The 23,005-nt window shown below is 40.9% G+C and overlaps 1 protein-coding gene across 2 annotated transcripts in view; it reads right to left on the reverse strand.

Moving 5' to 3' along the window:
* The window catches only part of LOC143775228 (substance-P receptor), a 322,920-nt gene that overhangs the window by 13,281 nt on the left and 286,634 nt on the right, over positions 1 to 23,005 (reverse strand). The window contains exons 4-5 of one of the 2 annotated variants that reach the window (XM_077263108.1): positions 22,488 to 22,678; positions 17,484 to 17,536 (exon numbers count right to left, since the gene is read on the reverse strand). In XM_077263108.1, coding sequence (XP_077119223.1) covers positions 17,484 to 17,536; positions 22,488 to 22,678 — 244 coding nt within the window. Of the gene's footprint in view, positions 1 to 14,882; positions 17,537 to 22,487; positions 22,679 to 23,005 lie in introns of those variants that run through there. The other variant, XM_077263107.1, reaches the window with a different exon arrangement.

Below are 23,005 nucleotides of genomic sequence, written 5' to 3' on the forward strand. Positions count from 1 at the left end.
TATTTTACATCTGAGTACTCTGATTGTCACAACTGCTGCACCAAGTAAAATAACTTACACATCGCTGGAATCAGGGTCTCTTTTCCTATATTATACTTCTCTTAGATGAGGTAGCAAAAACCTGTTGACTGATTCCTTTTAAGTGTATTTTCTTGGCATTTTATGTGATATACCACCACAAAGTAGCAAGTATTTGTGAAGTGTAAAGGAAATAATTTATGGTTTTCCAAATATTTAAAAGATATAAATCTGGAAATTGTGATGTGCATTTGTTTTCAGCCCCCCTTGAGTCGATACTTTGTAGGACCAACTTTCAGTGCCATTGCTCCTGCTGTCTTTCAGGGTCTGTCTCTACCATCTTTGCACATCTAGAGGCTGACATTTTTGCTCATTCTTTGCACTCTTGCTCCAGCTCAGTGAGATTGGATGGAGGCATCTCTGAACAGCAATTTTCAAGTCTTATCACAGATCCTCAATGGGATTTAGGTCAGTACTGTAATTGGGCCATTCACACATGAACATGCTTTTATCAAACACATCCAAACATCCATTGTAGCTCTGTCAGTATGTTTTGGGTTGTTTTCCTGCTGGAAGGTGAACCTATGTATCAGTCTCAAGTCTTTTGCAGCCTCTAACAGCTTTTCCTACAGGATTGCCCTGTATTTAGTCCCATTAATTTGCCCATCAACTCTGACCAGCTTCCCTGTCCCTGCTGAAGAAAAGCATCACCACACCAGGATGCTGCCACCACCATGTTTGACGGTGGAGATGGTGTTTACAGGGTGATGTGCAGTGTGCGTTTTCCATCACACATAGCGTTTTGCATTTAGACCAAAAAGTTCTTCTGATCAGAGCTCCTTCTTACATATGCTAGAGGTGTCCCCTATGTGGCTTTTTTAAAACTGCAAACGTGACTTCTTATGGCTTGCTTTAAAAAATGGTTTTCTTCTTGCCCCTCTTCCATAAAGGACAGATTTGTGGAGCATACAACTAATACTTGTCCTGTGGACAGATTCTCCCACCTGAGCTGTGGATCTCTGCAGACCCTCCAGAATGACCATGCTCCTCTTGGCCGATTCTCTAATTAGTTCTCTCTTTGCTTCCAATATCTGTGTAGGTGGACAGCCATGTCTTGGTAAGTTTGCTGTTGTGCCTTCCATATTGTATGATGGATTGAACAGTGCTATGTAAAATGTTCAGAGCTTGGGCTATTTCTTTTATAACCTAACACAGCTTTACTCTTCTCCACAACTTTATCCCTGACCTTTCTGGTGTGTTCCTTGGTTTTCATGATGCTGTTTGATCCCTTATGTCCTCATACAAACCTGTGAGGACTTCACAGAACAGCTGTAATTATATTGAGAATAAATTACACACAGGCGGACTCAATTTATTAACTATGTAAGGGTACCGTCACACAGTGAAATTTCCATCGCTACGACGGTACGATCCGTGACGTTCTAGCGATATCGTTACGATATCGCAGTGTCTGACACGCAGCAGCGATCAGGGACCCTGCTGAGAATCGTACGTCGTAGCACATCGTTTGGAACTTTCTTTCGTCGCTTGATCACCCGCTGACATCGCTGGATCGTTGTGTGTGACACCGATCCAGCGATGTGTTCGCTTGTAACCAGGGTAAACATCGGGTAACTAAGCGCAGGGCCGCGCTTAGTAACCCGATGTTTACCCTGGTTACAAGCGTAAACGTAAAAAAACCAAACAGTACATACTTACATTCCGGTGTCAGTCCTCCGGCGTCTCAGCTTCTCTGCACTGTGTGAGCGCCTGCCGGCCGGAAAGCGAGCACAGCGGTGACGCAGTGACGTCACCGCTCTGCTTTCCGGCTATGGCGCTTACACAGTGGAGAGAAGCAGAACGCCGGGGACAGACACCGGAATGTGAGTATGTACTGTTTGTTTTTTTTACGTTAACGCTGGTAACCAGGGTAAACATCGGGTTACTAAGCGCGGCCCTGCGCTTAGTAACCCGATGTTTACCCTGGTTACCCGGGGACTTCGGCATCGCTCCAGCGCCGTGATTGCAAAGTGTGACCGCAGTCTACGACGCTGGAGCGATATTCATACGACGCTGCGACGTCACGAATCGTGCCGTCGCAGCGATGGAAATTTCACTGTGTGACGGTACCCTAACTTCTGGAGGCAATTAGCCACTTAGGACTTAATTCAAGGGTATCAGACCCCACGGGGCTGAATACAAAGGATTTTTAGATTTATATTTTTAAAATATTTAAAAAACCATTTATCATTTCTTTTACACATCACAAATACTTGCTACTTTTTGTTGGCATATCACCTCAAATATCAATAAAATAGATTTAATTTTGTGGATGTAAAAGTGTAGAAATGTGGAAAAAATTTGCAGGTATGACGACTTTTTCAAGGCACTGTAAATAGCACTGCCTTTTTATCCCCAGAAATAGTGCTACTTCTGCTTGTTAATACTCTATATGCAACTGGAATTGGTTGCAAATCTTCCAACATATTCTACATTTGGAGAAAGGTTTTGGGATGGAATGGCGCTTTAGCTGTAGCCCCTTTATATAACTTATACATGTTGCTGGGCTGTGATTCCTTGCGCCTGTTATGTCAGTCACTATGTATGAAGCAGGCCGGCAGCCTTCGCAGCCTGTAATCGTGGCTCCTTTCTATAAATATGACTTAGAAATACATTAGCTTCAGCGGGGTCACATTAATACCCGTGTGTTAAACGCTATGTCAGACTGCATTAAGGACCTGAACGACTTTGGTTTGCCGCTCGGTGACACAGAGATTGCATGGCGGCTTACTTGACAGTATATTGTGACAGGATATATAAACTCCACGTCCCCTGAGATCTTTGCACCCACTTCATTACTGCTGTCGGATATCGTAGGTTTGTTTAAGCAGATTTCCGCAGATTTCGGCAGTACAAGTGGAAAATCTTGAATGTGTCCCTTCGTGTATTGTCAGACTCTTATACTCATAGGATGGCGGCTTTATTTCACTTAAAGCCGCTATTTGAAAGCAGAAAGTCAGATGATATATCTGCTCGTCTGCTCTGGTTTATCTTCTGTCATCACCGGTGATGTTAAAGTGTAAGTACTCATATCCCATATATAATTCATTACAGACATTCTCATGGAGATAATGGCGCTGGCCGGGAAGGATCTGTGCTTTGTAGACAGATTCTTTCATAGACCGATTCAATGTCTCGGTCCAGATGAAAGGAGTTAAAAGTAGATATTTACTTTGAATGACATTTAGTGCTGCCCATTAGCATCTGTGTACTTGGCAAACCATATTTTATGGAGTCTTTAGGGGCCCGTGCACCTATAAAAGCACATTTTGTGCTGCCCGTAATGGCCTGGGCACATAGTGACCTACATTTTGTGCTGCTTGTAAAGGCCCATTCACATAATGAGCCACGTGTTGTGCCTCCTGTAAGGGCCCGTGCACATAAAGAACCAAATGTTGTGTCACCCGCAAGGGTACTCGCACATACAAAATCACATTTTTTGGTGCCCATAAATGCTTTGGCATACAGTGAACCACAATTTGTGGTGCCCAGAACAGTCTATGCACCTACCGAACTATACGCTGTGGTACCTGTAAGGGTCCGTGAACATACCGTAGTAACATGCTCAGACTTTCCAGCTATGGTTCTATATCATGAAGACTAAGGGCTCGTTCACATGAGCATGTAACACTACCGAGGGCTATCTGATGTTTTATCAGATAGAACTCGGACCAATGTTATACTATGGGGCAGTGCAGATCTGCAATTATTTTCATATGCCAATTTGACATAAAAGAAAAAATCGCAGCATGCTGCTTCTGGCTCCGATACTTGGATCACGCGCACCCATACAAGTCTGTGGGATATCGTCTGGGTGCAGTCCAACATCTGCTGGCTCAGACAATGGAGAAATTACCATAAGTTCTCCATCTTCTCCATACCTGTGATATGATTCTCGCATGCAAAAGAATCAGATCACAGTAAGCCGACACTCTGATCAGAGTTAGATCCGAAAATATATGCTCGTGTGACGCCGTCCTTCGGCACTCTTTATGAAACCATAAGGACATCACATCAATCTAAGGGGGCCATGTAAATATGGTTTGTTATTAAAGTAGATTTATCTCTTTAAGACCAGGCCATTCTTCATTTTTGCAGTTTTCATTCCCTTCTTCCAAAAGTCATAATTTTTTTTATCTTTCTGTTGATATAGATACACCCGAGCTTTTTTTTTTGCAGGTTCGGTTGTAGTTTTGAACAACCCAATTAAATTTACCTAATAGTGTGAAATAATTAACACAAAGTGCAATTTTGACAATGATTTTTGTGGGATGAAAATTATCTGGCAACCAAATTCTGCGGGTAAGCATAATTACGGCACTACCAAACATGTCGATTTTTTTCATTATTTTAGTAATTAATAAATATTCAGGACTCTGTGAAAAATATTTGGTTTGTGTCATAATTTTCTGAGACCCATAACTTTTTATTTTTTCATTGATAAAGCCATACGAGTTTTCGCACAGTAAGCTGTAGCTTTTATTGATAGAAATGGAGAGCATGTCATTTATTTATTTATTTTAATTTTTTTGTGGAGTTGAAATGACAAAAAACCCCTGCAATTTGGCGTTTCGATATTCCTTCCTTACGGTTTACTGTGATTTAATATTTTTATAATATAGATGCGGCGATATCAAATAAGTGTACTTTTACTATTTCTATTTTTTGGTGAATTAGGATCATTTAAACATAAATTTATTGTTTTATGTTTTTAAAAACATTTATTAATTTTCAATTTACTTTAGTTGACTTGAACCTGCGATCACTGATCTCTTGCACTATATACTGCTGTATTACGGTATTGCAATATACAGTGAAATTCATAAAAAGGGCAATATTGTAGCCCTGAAGAAAACCTGTCATCCAAAAATGACCCTGTAATTTGCTTTAAGACAAATTGTATTGGGAAAAATAAAAAAAAGGCCAACATGTTTTTAAAAATACATTTAGCACAACAATTTAGTCTATAGGTCATTTTCTAGCTATAGCTACCCTTTATGTAGGCCCACAGCTGCCATGGAAAGCCTTCAGGACGCTGAGATTTTGTCATAGGGACTTTAGACCGGCACATGAGAGCTTTGCTTTTTGCTCTTTGAGGCAGGTCTCAGCTGTATAGTACAGCCAGCACCTTTCTGATATGTTCCTGAGTTCATTCCATACACGCACACCCCAATGGTGACATACATGTATGTCATGGTGCATGAGGTTTTTCAAGACTACTTGGTATGGAAGTTCAATTGCCATCTCAGAATGGAGTGATGCCTTACGCCATCTTGCCAAGGCCCTGACCATAACATGGTAGTCCTGTCATTGGAGAAAGAGTTTCAGAGGTAGCAGTTTCGCCAGGACCCTGATATCTAAGGAATTTCAAGACCTCGCTGTCTCATAAGAAGATGTTAGAAAGAGCTAAGGGTAGGGAGTGGGCAGTTACAGATTTTGCATTGGTGCCCGGAGTGGCGCTTCAAGGTTTGTCTATCCTCACTAAAGTCCTCACATCAGTGAGAAGTCAGTCAAACGTCCTGAAATACTCTGTGATCAGTTACTTATTAATTTTCTATGGCTCCTTTGGAAGTCATGTATTATAACTGTCCTTCTAAAAATGTGTCTACGTTGCCTATAGCAACCAATTAGAATTGGGATTCGACATTTCAAATAACGCATTGTTATGGGCGAGAATGGCTCCTTTTTTGAGTCTGTCTTCCTTCACCTGGCCTATTAAGTCTGATAATATTGACAGAATGAATGTCTAGACCCGACCCAAAGTGTCCAAGCCTCAGTCTATTAACTATCTGCAGCGTCTGTCTCCGCTGACTGGTGACTGCACTTGGAAGTGATTTCTGTGTGTAAATCCATTGAATTGCTGAGTAATGAGAAATAGAATCTAGATGAATGTGCATTGTGCTGACAGTTCGAGATGCTCCAGACAGAAAAACTTTACATATAGATGGAAATAATGCTGGAGGGGTGTATATCGATTTGGTGGGATCTCGGGAACCATGTATTCGTTATTCTTGTCATCGCACCCACTAGACGCACCATCAATGAGATCGAATGACTAGTAATGGGAATCAAACCATAATAGACCCTGGTGGCAAGTGATTAGTTCTACTGACTCCAGATGGGAGTTTCTCCTACTAGACCAGTGGGGTGTTAGGGACCCATTGGTGTCTGTCTGAATGGGCCAAGTCCAGCTCTGGATCTGCATGTGGTTACGCTTTTTGAAATACGATTTTGACAATTGTAAGCAATAGAATCAGACATAGATGATAAATATTTTAGACTGGAATACCCCTTTAGATGTTTGGCTTTTCAGCCCTACAGACCCCTTTTAGATGTTTGGCTTTTTAGCCCTACAGACCCCTTTAGATATTTGTCTTTTTAGCCTTACAGAGCTACAGCTTTGTTAATCTGATGCGAGTCTTTAGGTGATAAATGGAGTCATTTTATTAATGTGCAGATAAGTACAATGATAAGTGGAATTATGGTGGCACTTAAAAAGGTTGGCTAAAAGCATTTAGACGCCTCCGAGAGTAATGTTTTTATACTTAAAGACATGAATTTTGATCTAAAAAATAATTTTTGCTATTGGTCTTCATTAAAAATGTTGCTTTGTTTGGCTTTTACACGCTTTTTTTTACCTTTACGTTGCTGGCTGTATAATAAGATGGAGGGCTCGTACAGACAACTACGATCCGACAAAACATCAGATCGTGCTCGGACCACTGTTAGTCTATGGGCTCGGGCACATGTCTGATGCCCAAGTTTGACCTGATATTCGGATCACACTGCGACATGCAAGTCAATGAGTGTAAGGAATACTTTAGGCTGCACATGGATGACATCTGTGTGCAGTCTGATTTCCTGACACAAAGGAGGAGATGGAGAAAAAGACCGTTTGGCTTTTATAGGCTCTTTGTTTCCTTGGACATTCAACTTTTGTTGTGGCCGGTGGTCATAAATCAGATGAGATAAGCTCAAAAAAGGACAGATAAAAGAGTTAGAAACTCTCCCTTTGGACCATATGAATGAGCTCACTGACAGACTCTCATTTAACCCATTGTAAAGATAGACATAAACATGTCACATTGAGGCTATAGAAAGCAAATTGTTTTTTTTTTAATGAAACCTAGATAAAAATATGAAGCATACATGATTGTCGTAAGAAGACAAAGTACCCAAAAGTGGATAACTCTTTTAAACTATCAACCACTTCAAATGGAACCTGTCATGTAAAATATTGCTATTAACCTGCAGATATGGAATTAATCTACAGGTTCATAGCGTTCTGACACCATGCGGCCACTGCACTGAGAGCCCCACTGTCAGGAGGAAATTAACTTTATTTTCCCCGGCAGCGTTCAACTTCCAGTTATAGGGGTGGTGCCGACACAGTTTCACTCACTGCTCTGGGTATAGGGAGTGATGGCTGTAATAGCGCCCCGACACTGACTGACATCCAGCTCACCATTAGAGCTCATTATTAGAGCAACGACTGAACCCGCACCAGCACCGGTGCGGAGGGTAATAAAGTTAATTTCCTCCTGGCAATGGGGCTCAGTGCAGTGGCCGCACGGTGTCAGAACGCTAATAACCTGCAGACTAGCCCCATATTGGCAGGTTAGTAATGTTATTTACATGATAGGTTCCCTTTATGGCAGTCTTAGTCTACTTTCACACTAGCGTTGTGTGACGTACGTCGCAAAGCGTCGTTTTGGAGAAAAAAAGCATCCTGCAAAGTTGCCCGCAGGATGCGTTTTTTCTCCATAGACTTGCATTAGCGACGCATTGCAACAGATTGCCACATGTCGCATCCGTCGTGCGACGGATGAGTCGTGTTTTGGCGGACCGTCGGCACAAAAAAACGTTTCTTGTAACTTTTTTTGTGCGTCGCGTCCGCCATTTTCGGCGCATGCGCGGCTGAAACTCCGCCCCCTCCTCTCCGGACCTTACAATGGGGCAGCGGATGCGTTGTAAAACTGCATCCGCTGTCCACGTCTTGCAGTTATTCACAGCGTCCGTCGGTACGTCGGCCCGACGCATTGCGACGGGCCCGTACCGACGGATAAGTGTGAAAGTAGCCTTAGTTAATTTACCCTTAGATTTATCATATTCAAAGCCAAATACCTGCACTGTCCGCCTATTCAGAAAAAGGAAAAAGTATAAATTGACAAATACAGCAAAAAATATTACACAAAACTGACAAAATCAAGTCAGTGAAAATAAAAATTGTTTCCAAAATGTTGACAAAATTGATTGTGTGTCACAAGTGCCCTGTGCGTAGAAATGGTGACATATGTAGGTGCGAAATTCAGGTAAATCGCCTTTAGAGAATTGCCTTTGGGCATTCTTTCCACATGAATCTCCCTTTAATGCAAGATTACGATTCTCCACTACAGTCCATGTAATGAAACAACATGTTTATTTGTGAAAATACTGCTTTTGTCTGAACAGTGAAAACATGTACAGCGTTTTACAGATATTACAAAGGCAGATCATACTCATATACAGCACATCTACATAACAGCTCATGGAGCACAACGTACAGTGTTATATACTGGGTTTATCAGGAAGGCTGCACAACAACATCTTAAAGGGGTTGTCCGGGACTTTATCATTGATGGCTTATTCTTAGAATAGGTCATCAATGTCTGATCGGTGGGGGTGCGACAACCAGCACCCCCACCAATCAGCTGCTCCCAGTGTCGGAGCTGTACAGCACAGCTTCATCAATAGTGGCCGTGGCTGTGTACTGTACATCCACCCCCTAATGATTTGAATAAGGGGCAGATGCGCAGTACCCAACCGCGGCCACTATACTGTCGACAGAGCTGTGTAACTCTGTAACTGAGCAGTTCCAGCTGCCAACACCGGAAACAGCTGATTGTTGGGGTCCTACAGTAGGTACGGAAAGTATTCAGACCCCTTTAAATGTTTCACTCTTTGTTTCATTGCAGCCATTTGGTAAATTCAAAAAGTTCATTTTTTTCTCATTAATGTACACTCTGCACCACATCTTGACTGAAACAAAACAGAAATGCAGTAATTTTGGCAAATTTATTAAAAACGAAAAACTGAAATATCACAGTCATAACTAAGTATTCAGACCCTTTGCTTAGTATTGAGTAGAAGCATCATTTTGAGCTAGTACAGCCATGAGTCTTCTTGGGAATGATGCAACATGTTTTTCACACCTGGATTTGGGGATCCTCTGCCATTCTTCCTTGCAGATACTCTCCAGTTCCGTCAGGTTGGATGGTGAATGTTGGTGGAGAGCCATTTTCAGGTCTCTCCAGAGATGCTTAATTGCTTTTAGGTCAGGGTTCTGGCTGGGCCAGTCAAGAATGGTCACAGAGTTGTTCTGAAGCCACTCCGTTGTTATTTTAGCTGTGTGCTTAGGGTCATTATCTTGTTGGAAGGTGAACTTTCGGCCAAGTCTGAAGTACAGAGCACTCTGGAAGAGGTTTTCATCCAGGATCTCTCTGTACTTGGCCACACTCATGTTTCCTTCAATGACAACCAGTCGTCCTGTCCCTGCAGCTAAAAATCACACCCATAGCATGATGCTGCCACCACATTTCACTGTTGGGATTGTATTGGGCAGGTGAGGAGCAGTGCTTGGTTTTCTCCACACATATCGCTTAGAATTATCACCAAAAAGGTCTATCTTCGTCTCATCAGACCAGAGAATCTTATTTCTCATAGTCTGGGAGTCCTTCATTTGTTTTTTACCAAACTCTATTTGGACTTTCATGTCTTTAACCGAGTAGAGGCTTCCGTCGGACCAGTCTGACATAAAGGCCTGACTGGTGGAGGGCTGCAGTGATAGTTGACTTTGTGAAACTTTCTCTCATCTCCCTACTGCATCTCTGGAGGTCAACCACAGTGATCGGTTCTTCTTTACTTCTCTGACCAAGGCTTTTCTCCCACGATTGCTCAGTTTGGCTGGACGGCCAGGTCTAGGAAGACGTCTGGCGGTCCCAAACTTCTTCCATTTAAGGATTATGGAGGCCATTGTGCTCTTAGGAACCTTGAGTGCTGCAGAAATCCTGTTGTAACCATGGCCAGATCTATGCCTTGCCACAATTCTGTCTCTGAGCTCCTTGGCCAGTTCCTTTAACCTCATGATTCTCATTTGGTCTGACATGCACTGTGAGCTGTGAGGTCTTATATAGACAGGTGTGTGCCTTTCCAAATCAAGTCCTATCAGTTTAATTAAACACAGCTGGAATCAAATAAAAGAGTAGAACCATCTCAAGGAGGATCACAAGGAAATGGACAGCATGTGACTTAAATATGAGTGTCTAAGCAAAGGGTCTGAATACTTACGACCATGTGATATTTCAGTTTTTCTTTTTTATTAAATTTGCTAAAATTTCTACATTTCTGTTTTTTTCAGTCAAGATGGGGTGGAGAGTGTACACTAATGTTAAAAAAAATGAACTTTTTTGAATTTACCAAATGGCTGTAATGAAACAAAGAGTGGGTCTGAATACTTTTCGAACCCACTGTATCCTAAAGTCCCGGACCACCACTTTATGCCAGAATTCTACATTGCAAAAAATACACCAAAATATAAATTCCCTTTAAGTCTAAGGGTTTATATACACTGGTAATTAAAGCAGTAACCATCTGATGGCTTCATTCTAGGCTATACTCTACATACATTCCCTCTAGAATGGAACTTTCCATCAGAGAACACCAAATCCATCATATCAACAATGGCCACCAACCCTTGCGAGAATGTTCCATTGCACTGTAATACAGAAGTATGGTGGCTCAAGATATATTTTATTCACATATTTTTCACATTCATATTCAGTAAATACCCTGTTAGAATCTTTTGTTAAACACTATATTCATCTGAAGACATACAAGAAACATAGGTTTCACTTCTACAACATAATATGATGTTTTTGAAATAAAATAAAATAAAGATATATAGAACTGCGATATGAACCACGGAGGCTATGATGGAGCATTTGCAAATAAGTGGAATAAAGGCAGTGTCCTTTTGAATGCAAAATATACATCTATGAAGAATATATTAGATTTTGATCAACACTTGTGTTTTCTCCATGACGGAAGCAGCAGGAATGTGTGGAAAATACTGTTTTTCTTTTTTTTTTTTTAATGTGCTTACTTTGTAAAGAAAAAAACATTTGGCACTTAATAAAGTAGAGTACAAAAAAAAGAGACACAAAGTAGAATTGCTAAATCCCATCACAATATACATGTCAAGTAACTAAATTTACATAATAAAATCATACAAGTAGCATTAATGCATATTACTGTTAAAGCTAAATTCTGCATCAAACCCCAAAATTCAGGTAACCTGAATATCTTTTATCAAATGCCCACTGGTCCACGAAACTGAAATTTGGGATTTGCACAGATGTTTTGAAGGCTTTATTCTAGTCCAGGAGGGTCAAAGAAAATCCTTTTTTTTGAGTCCGTGAAGGTGTTATCCAGGATTATATTAATATTTACTGAGGGCCTAAAGACCTGCCTGTTCTCCAGACCACAAATTATTGCCAGCACAGAGCAATCACTGACCACTCCCAACGACAATTCAGCAGCTTCCACAGACAGGCTTCTCTTTCCCTCTGCTCTGTTGACTTGGAGTGACTGATGTCATGCTGATTGACAGCCAGCTCCCTGCTGCATAACTGTGGAGAGCCGTCTGTCAATAGCATGATGTAGGAAGTCCCGATCTGTCGATAGAGCTCCTCGGAAGAAGAGTTACTATGTTGACACGAAGCGACTGCTCTGAGCCGACGTTGGGTAGGACAAGCAGGTAGTTGCCAACTAGTTAGCAGCCACCTACCTGTTAGTTTTCTAGTTTTAGTCTCATAGTAAAAGAACATTTAGTCTTGGATAAACCCTTTAAGGTTATCCCCAGCTTAACAATTTATTGTATATTACTAGGATATTTCCTTTCTTCATAATTTGTAGGACCATCATTGACCCTGAGAATGAAGAGCTTGTGAAGGAAGGGGATACAGCGCTATTATCTCTATGGCTCTCTCAGTCCCAGGATCAGTGAGGGTCCCGAAGGTCGAATTACCACCGATTATAAAGACTAATATGACTTGACTTTATAAGTTGGGAACACCACTTTAACCTCATAGAGAAACTGTTTTCTTGGACCACCAACTCTCTTATGTGAGGATAATTCCTCAAATCTTAATTTCTTGGATCAACCCTGGACATCCTGGACCATCGTCAGTGTGGACTGGACAGGATAGGGCTTTCAAATATTAATATTGAATATATACATTCAAATAGAATATAGTCACACAGCATATTGCACGTTTTTCCATTTTTTTTGCTTGAAAAGAATAATTGCATTGTAAAATAATTTTCTTTCTAAGAACACTCTAGCTATAAGGTACATTCGGGTAATTCTACTCGCATAGAAATCACCCATGATCTCCTCCATGTCCCTTGGCCATGGATATTTTTGAAAGACATAAATTAAACTCTTAATTGCTTTCTTTTAGCTATTTTTGCTTAACTAGATAAAATCTCCTTAAATACTAATATTGCATGTTACCATATAGCATGGTAAAGAGAAGCCCCTTTTATCAGACTTTAGGGACACGTCTGAACATAAATGGACAAATAGCATTAAAGATTTATTTTTTGTGTCTTTGAATAAAATTAAATACAATTGAACTCTTTAATATTTATAAAAAAAAAAACACACAACACATTAGATGCATTTTAGGGAATAACGACTATAGTAGCATAAGGCAGAGTGGAATTTTAGCTTTAGGTACTCATTAGAGGGTCTCCCCAAGGCTTAATAACAGCCGAAATGGTGATCAGGGGGCAACCCTTGGACTGATCTCAGGGGAGTATTCCCAATGGGGTCCGGGGAATACAGAGACCTACTTTACCAGATATAATGCAGAGTCATAAACCTCTACGGCAAAAGTGCCCGTAGGCACTGATATAACGCCCTAATGGTCAGGTGACCCTTTTGTGCTGTTACTGTTTATAAAGTGGGAGCACCATCATTTATGCTCCCAAGACATAGACTTGAATTTTTGTTAAAATAAAACATTAAAATATGTAATTTGTTTCCGTGAAATTCAAATTCTAGCATTTGCCAAACTTACTTTATTGCACAGGCTTATATAGGCTACCTTACCTCTATACAGGAGTGTATAAAGTCAGTTCATGATCCTTAATAATGGGCAATAGTCTGTTCTTTTCCACTTTTACATATGAGGTTTTTTTTTTTAAGATCCATTATTACAAGTTATGAACAAATCGGGAAACATTTAATTCAAAGAATTGCAGTACCTCTTAGAGCCTGTAGGTGTCTCTGTATTCTGTATAGACAAAAAAGCCAGAAACTAAAGAAAACAGTAGAACAATCAAATCTAGTTCTGTAAAGAGTTCACTTATATTTAATTTTATGTTTTAAGCCAGATTCCTATTTTTGTGAGTTAACGTTCAGTTTCATAGGTGCCTGGAAAATGAAGTGTTTTTATTTCCTTCCTTCGTCAATATACTTAACACATTGTCCAATACGAGAGTAATTTTGTTCCTAGGCATGGATAGTTTTAAAACCATAAATGGAGACATACTAATATTCAAGCACCTCCACAGATCCAGACAGTGCTAGAGGTCCTGCACCGACTCCACAAGCCCTGTCTGTTCTGGAAGTCATCAGGACTGCTGCAACCTGTGAGATAAGTAGAAGAGCGTGTGATCAGATGTTTTTCTGACCTCACCTGACCGCTGCAGCCAGTCACAGGCTGGTGTGGCCTGGTGACTTTCGAATGAAGCAGACATCACTTCTGGAGGTGACACAGACCTCAGAAGTGACCTGCACTGGACCATTGGTGGTGCCATAGATGAGTATGCCTCCATCTATTGTTTTAAAACCAACCATGCCAGAGAAAAAAAATCAGTAGCAGACAAGCCCTCTCTAGACAACACCTTCATCCTGAAAAACAGATTTACAGAAGGAGAAACAGGTCAGTCTTTCAGAAAGGGAAGCTTTCTTGGAGGCAGCGATTAGTATCAGGACTGAACCTCTTGTGTAACATCCTTCACTTACCAGTGTTTATACGCGCCTGGTCCTGACCCCATTACTGTCACTGGAGACGAATGATCCCGACAGTTCATACAACAGGAACATTATTAGGATCTGGCTGGCACATAGGTAGCCTGTCATGGTCTGCAGTTTCGTTCACAGCTTTATAATTTGGGATCAATGGTCTGGTAACTAGGAGGAACCCCTCAAAACATTTTTCCAATTTCATGGAACCCAAACTTCTTTCTTACTTCATAAATAATTTTTTAAAGGTAGATTTAAAAAAAATTAATTGATTCTACATCCAGTGTCATTGCCACTTTTTCTTTTACCGTACATTTTGTACAACGCCATAATTAACTTTTGAAATCTTGTACCCCCAATTATTTAACCCTTGACAAATAGGACAGGAAATGCTAGATAGACAGGTACATGTATGTACATGTGCTGGAAGCAAAATGTGTCAGATAACTGCATTATAGGTTTGATGTGAAAGATTGTCAAGTTGGACTAGTAAAAAAAAGGTGTGCAAAAACAGACATGCACAGGAAAATGTCTAAATTTTTTCATTAGCTAATATGTTTCAAACCCCTTCCCAAAAATAAAGAAGAAATGCAAGGTAGCTAGCCATCCAAAAAGTCATCACCTGCACCAAGGCATTGTGTTGGTGTGGCAAGTACATATGTAAAATTTGACTAGTAAAACAGATGTGATAAAGAAAAATAATGTCATAACCTGACCTTTTTGTCCTATTTTTGTGAGTTAACGTTCAGTTTCATAGGTGCCTGGAAAATGAAGTGTTTTTATTTCCTTCCTTCGTCAATATACTTAACACATTGTCCAATACGAGAGTAATTTTGTTCCTAGGCATGGATAGTTTTAAAACCATAAATGGAGACATACTAATATTCAAGCACCTCCACAGATCCAGACAGTGCTAGAGGTCCTGCACCGACTCCACAAGCCCTGTCTGTTCTGGAAGTCATCAGGACTGCTGCAACCTGTGAGATAAGTAGAAGAGCGTGTGATCAGATGTTTTTCTGACCTCACCTGACCGCTGCAGCCAGTCACAGGCTGGTGTGGTCCTGGTGACTTTCGAATGAAGCAGACATCACTTCTGGAGGTGACACAGACCTCAGAAGTGACCTGCACTGGACCATAGGTGGTGCCATAGATCAGTATGCCTCCATCTATTGTTTTAAAACCAACCATGCCAGAGAAAAAAAATCAGTAGCAGACAAGCCCTCTCTAGACCTTCATCCTGAAAAACAGATTTACAGAAGGAGAAACAGGTCAGTCTTTCAGAAAGGGAAGCTTTCTTGGAGGCAGCGATTAGTATCAGGACTGAACCTCTTGTGTAACATCCTTCACTTACCAGTGTTTATACGCGCCTGGTCCTGACCCCATTACTGTCACTGGAGACGAATGATCCCGACAGTTCATACAACAGGAACATTATTAGGATCTGGCTGGCACATAGGTAGCCTGTCATGGTCTGCAGTTTAGTTCACAGCTTTATAATTTGGGATCAATGGTCTGGTAACTAGGAGGAACCCCTCAAAACATTTTTCCAATTTCATGGAACCCAAACTTCTTTCTTACTTCATAAATAATTTTTTAAAGGTAGATTTAAAAAAAATTAATTGATTCTACATTATGGCTTCAAATTATTATTTGCCTGTCCAAAACCAAGAATATTTTAGGAGGCGGCCGAAAGCAAGTGGCAAAAAATTGCTTTTCATTTTAATATATGCAATGGGAAAACTATCTCCTGTATGCCAAATCAGACAGCCGTGGATATAGATGAGGGTCTAGTTTGGCTAATATGAGATAGATTTATTCCCGGGGAGCTTTGCCTATAGGTTCAGCCTCCACTTTCCATCCTGGATGTTTTCTCTGATCAACGAAAGCTCTAAATGAAGTCCCATACAAGGACTGGGAATTTCCATTTAAAATCAATTTGTCAGCAGGTTTTTGCTATTTAATGAGATACTGATTTCAGTGATGCATCACTTATTAGGCTGTGTGGTGTTGTTTCAATACAATGAGTGTTTTATCAGCAGGAGATTATCACTGCGGGACTAGTGCTCCTGTGCATCCTGGTCTGACCACGCCCTCTCCTCTGATAAGGAGCTCAGTGGGCGGGGTTAGGTTTCTGAGCTCTCCTACATGCTACATCTAAAATCTCTGACTGTATCATGACTGCTGCACCCAGTAAACTAAGTGATACATCGCTGGAATCAGGGTCTCTTTTCCTACATTATGCTGCTCTCAGATAAGTAACGAAAACCTGGTGGCAGATTTCCTTTAATTTTACCCGTGATTAGATTTGTGTACATTAACCACTTGTATGCTTGGTATACTGCTGGAAAATAGCATTTCAAAATATGCCTCTGTTACTTATAGGGATTTATATAACACGGAATGACATATGTAAAGTACTGGAGAAGAGTCAAGGAGCATATGGCGCATACGCATTGTGTAAATGAAGCCGAAACCTATACACCTCCCTTCACTGGTGACATGGGTATGCTCACTAAGCTATTTCTCAGTATTATGCCGACATGGTGGTGGTTTATGGTACAAGAATCCAGTGACAGGTTTGATATATGTTATAAAGGTTTCCCTTTTTAGGATTTTGCATCATCATTATGATATTTGGGTCATCTCTGAGGGGACTAGAAAGTGAACTACTTAATAAAAAACAACTCATTCCCAGCTATGACATCTTGAAATATGGTCTTCAAGGTACACGCATCACTTCCTGAGGTGCAAAAAATTAAAACTATTTAGTTTTCATGTTGGGAGTTTGTTAAATGTGTAGAAAATATAAACAGATTGCGACTGGGGTCAGTATCTCCTAGACCTTGACCTTCTTCATATTTGGAGAAACCTCAATAAAATATCTACAGATGGAAAACCTGTCAGGATGTAAACATCTCTCAATCACAAAAGGAAGAGAAAAGACCCTGACACTGTAAACAATTTCACTTGTAGCCAGGGCAAAGATGGATAAAAAAAATGATAGTACCCCATAGTAAGGGTTAAGTAGCCTAGCGCAGGTTCGAACCACGGAATGAACACCTAGGGATATCCTGGTGTTGGTGGGACATCATTTATGATAAATTATTGGAGTAGAAGCTGGACGAGTCAGACATGGTCTTACAGACACTGCGAGAAGAACCATTGGAAGTGAGGTCCAATGACAGACGTTTGTTGCTCTTCCCATTCTCCTCGGCTTCTTCATCGTTGGCACTTAGGACAGACGATACGGTGGTCTCAATACGACTGATTTTGTACATGCTGCTCTGGGTTTGAAGGTAGCGTGTAGATTTCATTTCCAGACCTTCATACTCACCCGCACGGATGAACGGGCACCATCGAAAGACATGCTTAAATCCTATGCGGAACCTTGGGATAAACAAAGGAGAACTTTAATTTTATTCACATTTCTTAGTTCAAAGGCAATGTACGATCATTTGTAGGAATATTAATTACATAGGGGAAAACCAGGGAATGGAAAAAACATTTTACATATTTTTTTAAAACAAAATCATAAAAGGTGAAAATAAGCACTTGATTTTTCACATTTCTACTGCGAGCATAATGCCTTGATATGGGGTCACAGAGTAATTGGAGACAAGACTGGATGCTATGGCTTTTTAATGCCTATCAACCAGCCAGGAATGGTTTACTTAGGTCTTCAGCTTAAAGCACCACTCCAGTGTTTTGTTTATTTTTTTACTTCACCGCCGGAGTGGTGTCACTAATGTAAGTTCCCTGCCTGTAGGAATATACTTATCAGCTACGGTCTTATTCTGTTATAGACGATGCTGCGGTCGTCTTCTGTAGGTTGTGACCTGCCGGAACGCTCCAGTATTTTCTGGATGAGCCGGAAATGACAACTCAATGTAAGGTGCCTGAGCGAGGCAGCCGTGGACGAGCTGCTGCTTCTTAACTCTCTGGCACAATACAGGTAAATCGTGTCCCAGGCCCGATGTGCTGCTATGTGTTGAGTGCATCACACAGACTTGTAGCCCACTTGCTCCAGGCTTCATCTTCCAGAACCTTCAAAGGACACAATCCATGGGACACCAAATACTTTATAACAGTCAAACTGTTACTGAACAGTTTGCTGTCATTACAGTGAACCATGTGGGATAGGGCACAACAGGTTACAGTCTTTCCCACAGATACCGGACATAATTTCAGCCCTTGTTCTTAGTCTGGGTAGAGCATCCCTCTTGCTAACTCCTCTAGCATTATGAATTCTTCTCACCGAAGGCAGTGCACCCGGATTCCATTACCTTCCACCTCTGAGAGAACGAGTCCATCTTTCCTTGCAGCACTGCAGACTTAGTGCCCTGTTATGATCCGGTGACCTTGGAGCCGCATGAGACTTTCTCAGGAGTAGGTGGAACCTGCACTGACCGCAAACCCTAAACTGACACCGCAACTAGAAGTAGCCGTGGGGTGTACCTAACACATCCTAGACACCTCGACACAGCCGGAGGACTAAATACCCCTATAGATGGAAATGGGAATTCTATCTTGCCTCAGAGCAGAACCCCAAAGGATAGGCAGCCCCCCACAAATATTGACTGTGAGTATTAGAGGAAAGACACACGCAGGCAGAAATCAGGATTTAGCAAAAGAGGCCACGCTAGCTAAATAGGAAAGGATAGGACAGAATACTAAGCGGTCAGTATTAAAACCCTAAAAATATCCACAGCAGATAATACAAAAATTCCACCATCTAACTAAAGACATGGAATGTATATCTGCATCTCCTGAGAATCCAACTTGACTGAAATATCCAAACACAGTCTAAGCTGGACAAGAAAAACAATGAATAGCAGTGAATTGTAAAGCACACAGCATGTGTGTTGTAGAAACAAAAACCAGACACTTATCTTGGCTGATTTGGCAGCAGGGCAGGAGGAACCAGACAGAGATGCAAAACCTCCAAGAACAATGGACAACTGCCAAGGGCTAATGAATCCTGCACACCTAAATACCCCAGTCAGAGCTGCAATCAGCAGGGACACCTGCCCAGGATTGCAACCCAGGGACAACTGCACTATCACCAACAACCACCGGAGGGAACCCAAGAGCAGAATTCACAACAGTGCCCCCAAAGACCCCAATGTTGATTTTGAGGTCACAGACGAATTCACACAGAAGGGTTCTTTGGCAATCCAGAGGCCCGAGTAACAGACTCATGTTGGCCCTTGCAGCCCACTGCATATAACCACTGCTAGCACTTCACTACACTCCCTTGTACTTGACACTTTATGAATTTGGCAATAACTCTTAGTTCCACCGTCCCCAATCAGGGCCGGCCATTACAGCTAACCCTGTTTATGCTACACTTCAGCCCCAAGTGGATTTGCTTTCATATAACATACATTACTATAAAATACATTTAACCACTTGGAATGTCAGAGAATGGAACACCATCTTCACCGCTTCCACATCTATGAGAGCCAGAACGAGGCCAGAATTAGACTTTCATAGACTTGCACTGAGAGCTTGTAACCGTTACGTCTGACATCTGCTCAGTCAAAAGCTGCAGTCACAAGATGGAACAGGACTGGAGCGGCAACAGGAACAGCAGAAGACAGCGGCAGGTAAGAATAATGCTAGGGGCAAGGAACATGCAATATTAGCAGCACTCCAGCACTGAAATAAAAAATAAAAGGTGGAATGGCGATCTAAAGGGAACCCACCTTCAAGTTTCCAGTTATTAAACTGCTGCCAGCATATCATGTCCCATAACAATCATTCTATGTGCCACTGCATCCTGCCAGGCACCAGGGTCTAGGTGTGACTGTTACACCCTTTGCTATCACTAGTAATGTCATACAGCATAACAAAATCACTTCATACATAAAGGGAATATAAATATTGAGGTTTCTTATTGGTTAGAAGAAGTTTATACAACCAGGTTGGAGAAATCATAATTTAATAAGATTTTCTGTAACAAAACACATCATCATGGCCTGTAGTAATGGATGATACAAATCTAAATGGATTTTCTCTATGGCAGCAGATGTCCTGCAGCACCAATTACATTTTTATATCACTATACTTAAAAAGAAATTGTTTATATGGTGTATAAAATGCCCGTGTAATACTATTATTTTTATCTATTACCTTACAAGTGCTACCGGCTCCCACAAAAAAACTTTATTATGATATAGAAAGGTGCTCTGATTGCTGATAAATTGACTGAAGAGGATTACTCATTTTTTGCACTTTGCTTTATAGTCTATGTCTTTTTATTAGCTGCATTTCTTATTTCAGCTTATTATGCCTTAAAATATTGTAAGATTTCATAATATAAGAAAACAATTCTTTCTTTATGAAGAAACAGTGCCACTCTTGCCTTTGGGGAGTTTCTGGCACTGCAGATCATGGCATAAAAGAACTTAAAGGGGTTGTATAAAGTTCTCAAATGGTTAAATGTATTTGTAAAAATAAGCAACTTTAGAATGTTATTCCTGATTTCCTATTCTTTTGGATCTTTGTCACACTTAAATGTTTCAAATCACCAAACAAACTTAAATATTAGACAAAGATAACACATGTAAACACAAAATGCAGTTTTTAAATGAAGATCTTTATTTTTAAGGGAAAAAGAAATCCAAACCTAAAGGGCCCTGTGTTAATACTAACAGTAAAATGTGGTGGCAGTGTGATGGTCTGGGGCTGTTTTGCTGCTTCAGGACCTGGAAGACTTACTATGATAAATGAAACCATGAATTCTGCTGTCCACCAAAAATTCTGCCGCCTACCTGGAGAATGTCCTGCCATCTGTTCATGACCTCAGGCTGAAGCTCACTTGGGTTAAGCAGCAGGACAAAGATCCAAAACACACCAGTAAGTCCACCTCTGGATGGCGTAAGAAAAGCAAAATTTAGGCTTAGGACTGGCCTAGTCAAAATCCTGACCTTAATCCGATTGAGATGCTGTGGTATGACCATAAAAATGCAGCTCATGCTCAGAAACCCTCCAATGTCCCTGAATTACAACAATTCTGCAAAGATGAGTGGGCCAAAATTCCTCCAGAGTGTTGAAGAAGACTCATTGCCAGTTATCACAATGCTAGATTGCAGTTGCTGCTAAGGGTGACCCAACCAGTTATTAGGTTTAGGGGGCAATCACTTTTTCACACAGGGCCCCGTAGGTTTGGATTTCTTTTTCCCTTAATAATTATTATTATACATTTTTATAGCGCCATTTATTCGAATGCGGGGAAAATATAGACAAATACATTAAACATGAGCAAAAAACAAGGCACACAGGTACATAAGGAGGGAGGACCCTGCCCGCGATGGCTCACAGTCTACAGGGGATGGATGAGGATACACTAGGAGAGCATAGAGCAGGTTGTGCGGCGGTTCAGTAGGTTGAGGATGACTGCAGGCTGTAGGCTTGTCGGAAGAGGTGAGTCATAATGATCTTCATTTAAAAACTGCATTTTGTGTTTGCTTGTGTTATCTTTGTTTAATATTTAAATTTGTTTGGTGATCTGATACAGGAAAGATAGATATCTTGGTACCGTGTTAGGCAGTGGATAGAAAAATATTTAGAATTGAGAGTCCTCAGTGGTTGATACCTTTTAATGGCTAACTGAAAAGATGGTAACAAATTGCAAGCTTTCGAGACTACTCCGGTCTCTTCATCAGGCATAGACTAATAGAAATTCTGAAGCATCACATATTTATGCACAACACAGCACAGAAAATGTTTGACATGAAACATTTAAGTGTGACAAACACGCAAAAGAATAGGAAATCAGGAAGGGGCAAACACTTTTTCACACAACGATAGATAGACAAGTAAAAATGTCTGGGGCATATGATTAATAGAATAATAAAATAATAAAGCTATCATAAACATTAGATTACTGGTCATTAAATTCATCAATGTTGTCATTACTGTCCGACCCTCTAGTGCTTATGCGAGTGTCCCGACTTTCCCAACAGCAGATACAATAGGACTTGCCAAGTTAGGCATTCCCGATTAGGTATTTTGTTCTCCTTGGAGACAACCTGCTACCAAAGATGTGTGGCATTAACTTACTTTTGTCTTCTGAGTCAGAAGATATTTATGCTCAAGCACGCTGAGAGTGCATGTGTCTGGAGGGTTGCAAGGAATAGCAGCAGGTTGAACACTGTCAGCTGCCATCTAAAATGTATGGTCAGTCTTAGACATACTAAGAAGCCATTAAGTGAAGCATTAAGAATCTAGCACTTTCCCTTGTAAATAAAAAGTATTTTTCACAGTACACGAAGCAGAGAGTGACGTTCTGGTATAAGACAGGCTCAAGCCAATGCAGTAGGTGTGGTACACTCACCTATCATTCAGGCAACAATAAATGATGGGGTTGTACATGGTGGAGCTCATTGCAAGCCACATAATGGCCAGGTAAAGTTGCTGGGATAACTTCTGATTGCTGTAACTGAGGGTCTGCAGCAGAAAGTAGATATGATACGGCAGCCAGCAAGTCGCAAATGTGCAAACCACCACGATCATCATCTTCACAACCTAATGGATGCAGAAGAGAGCAGTTAGCCACATATTGATCAGGTCAATCAATAGACATAAGATTCAATGGTCCATAAGGCGTTATCATACTAGAGCACGTCTTGGAGTTTGAGACTAAAGGTGGACCCCATACAGTTTTGAAGCCATCATTCATCTTGGTCTCATCATTCCAGAGTCTGGAGTCCCAGTAGTCTTCATATATTTCAGCATGGACACTGGCAAATAGTAGGTGTTTTTTGGGCACTGACTTTAGGAGAGGCTTCCTTCGTGGAGGACACCCATGTATGTCATTCCTCTTTAGTATACGCCATATTATGTCATGGCAAA

This window comes from Ranitomeya variabilis, chromosome 5, assembly GCF_051348905.1.
Source record: "Ranitomeya variabilis isolate aRanVar5 chromosome 5, aRanVar5.hap1, whole genome shotgun sequence".
In the NCBI taxonomy this organism is placed as follows: Eukaryota; Metazoa; Chordata; class Amphibia; order Anura; family Dendrobatidae; genus Ranitomeya; species Ranitomeya variabilis.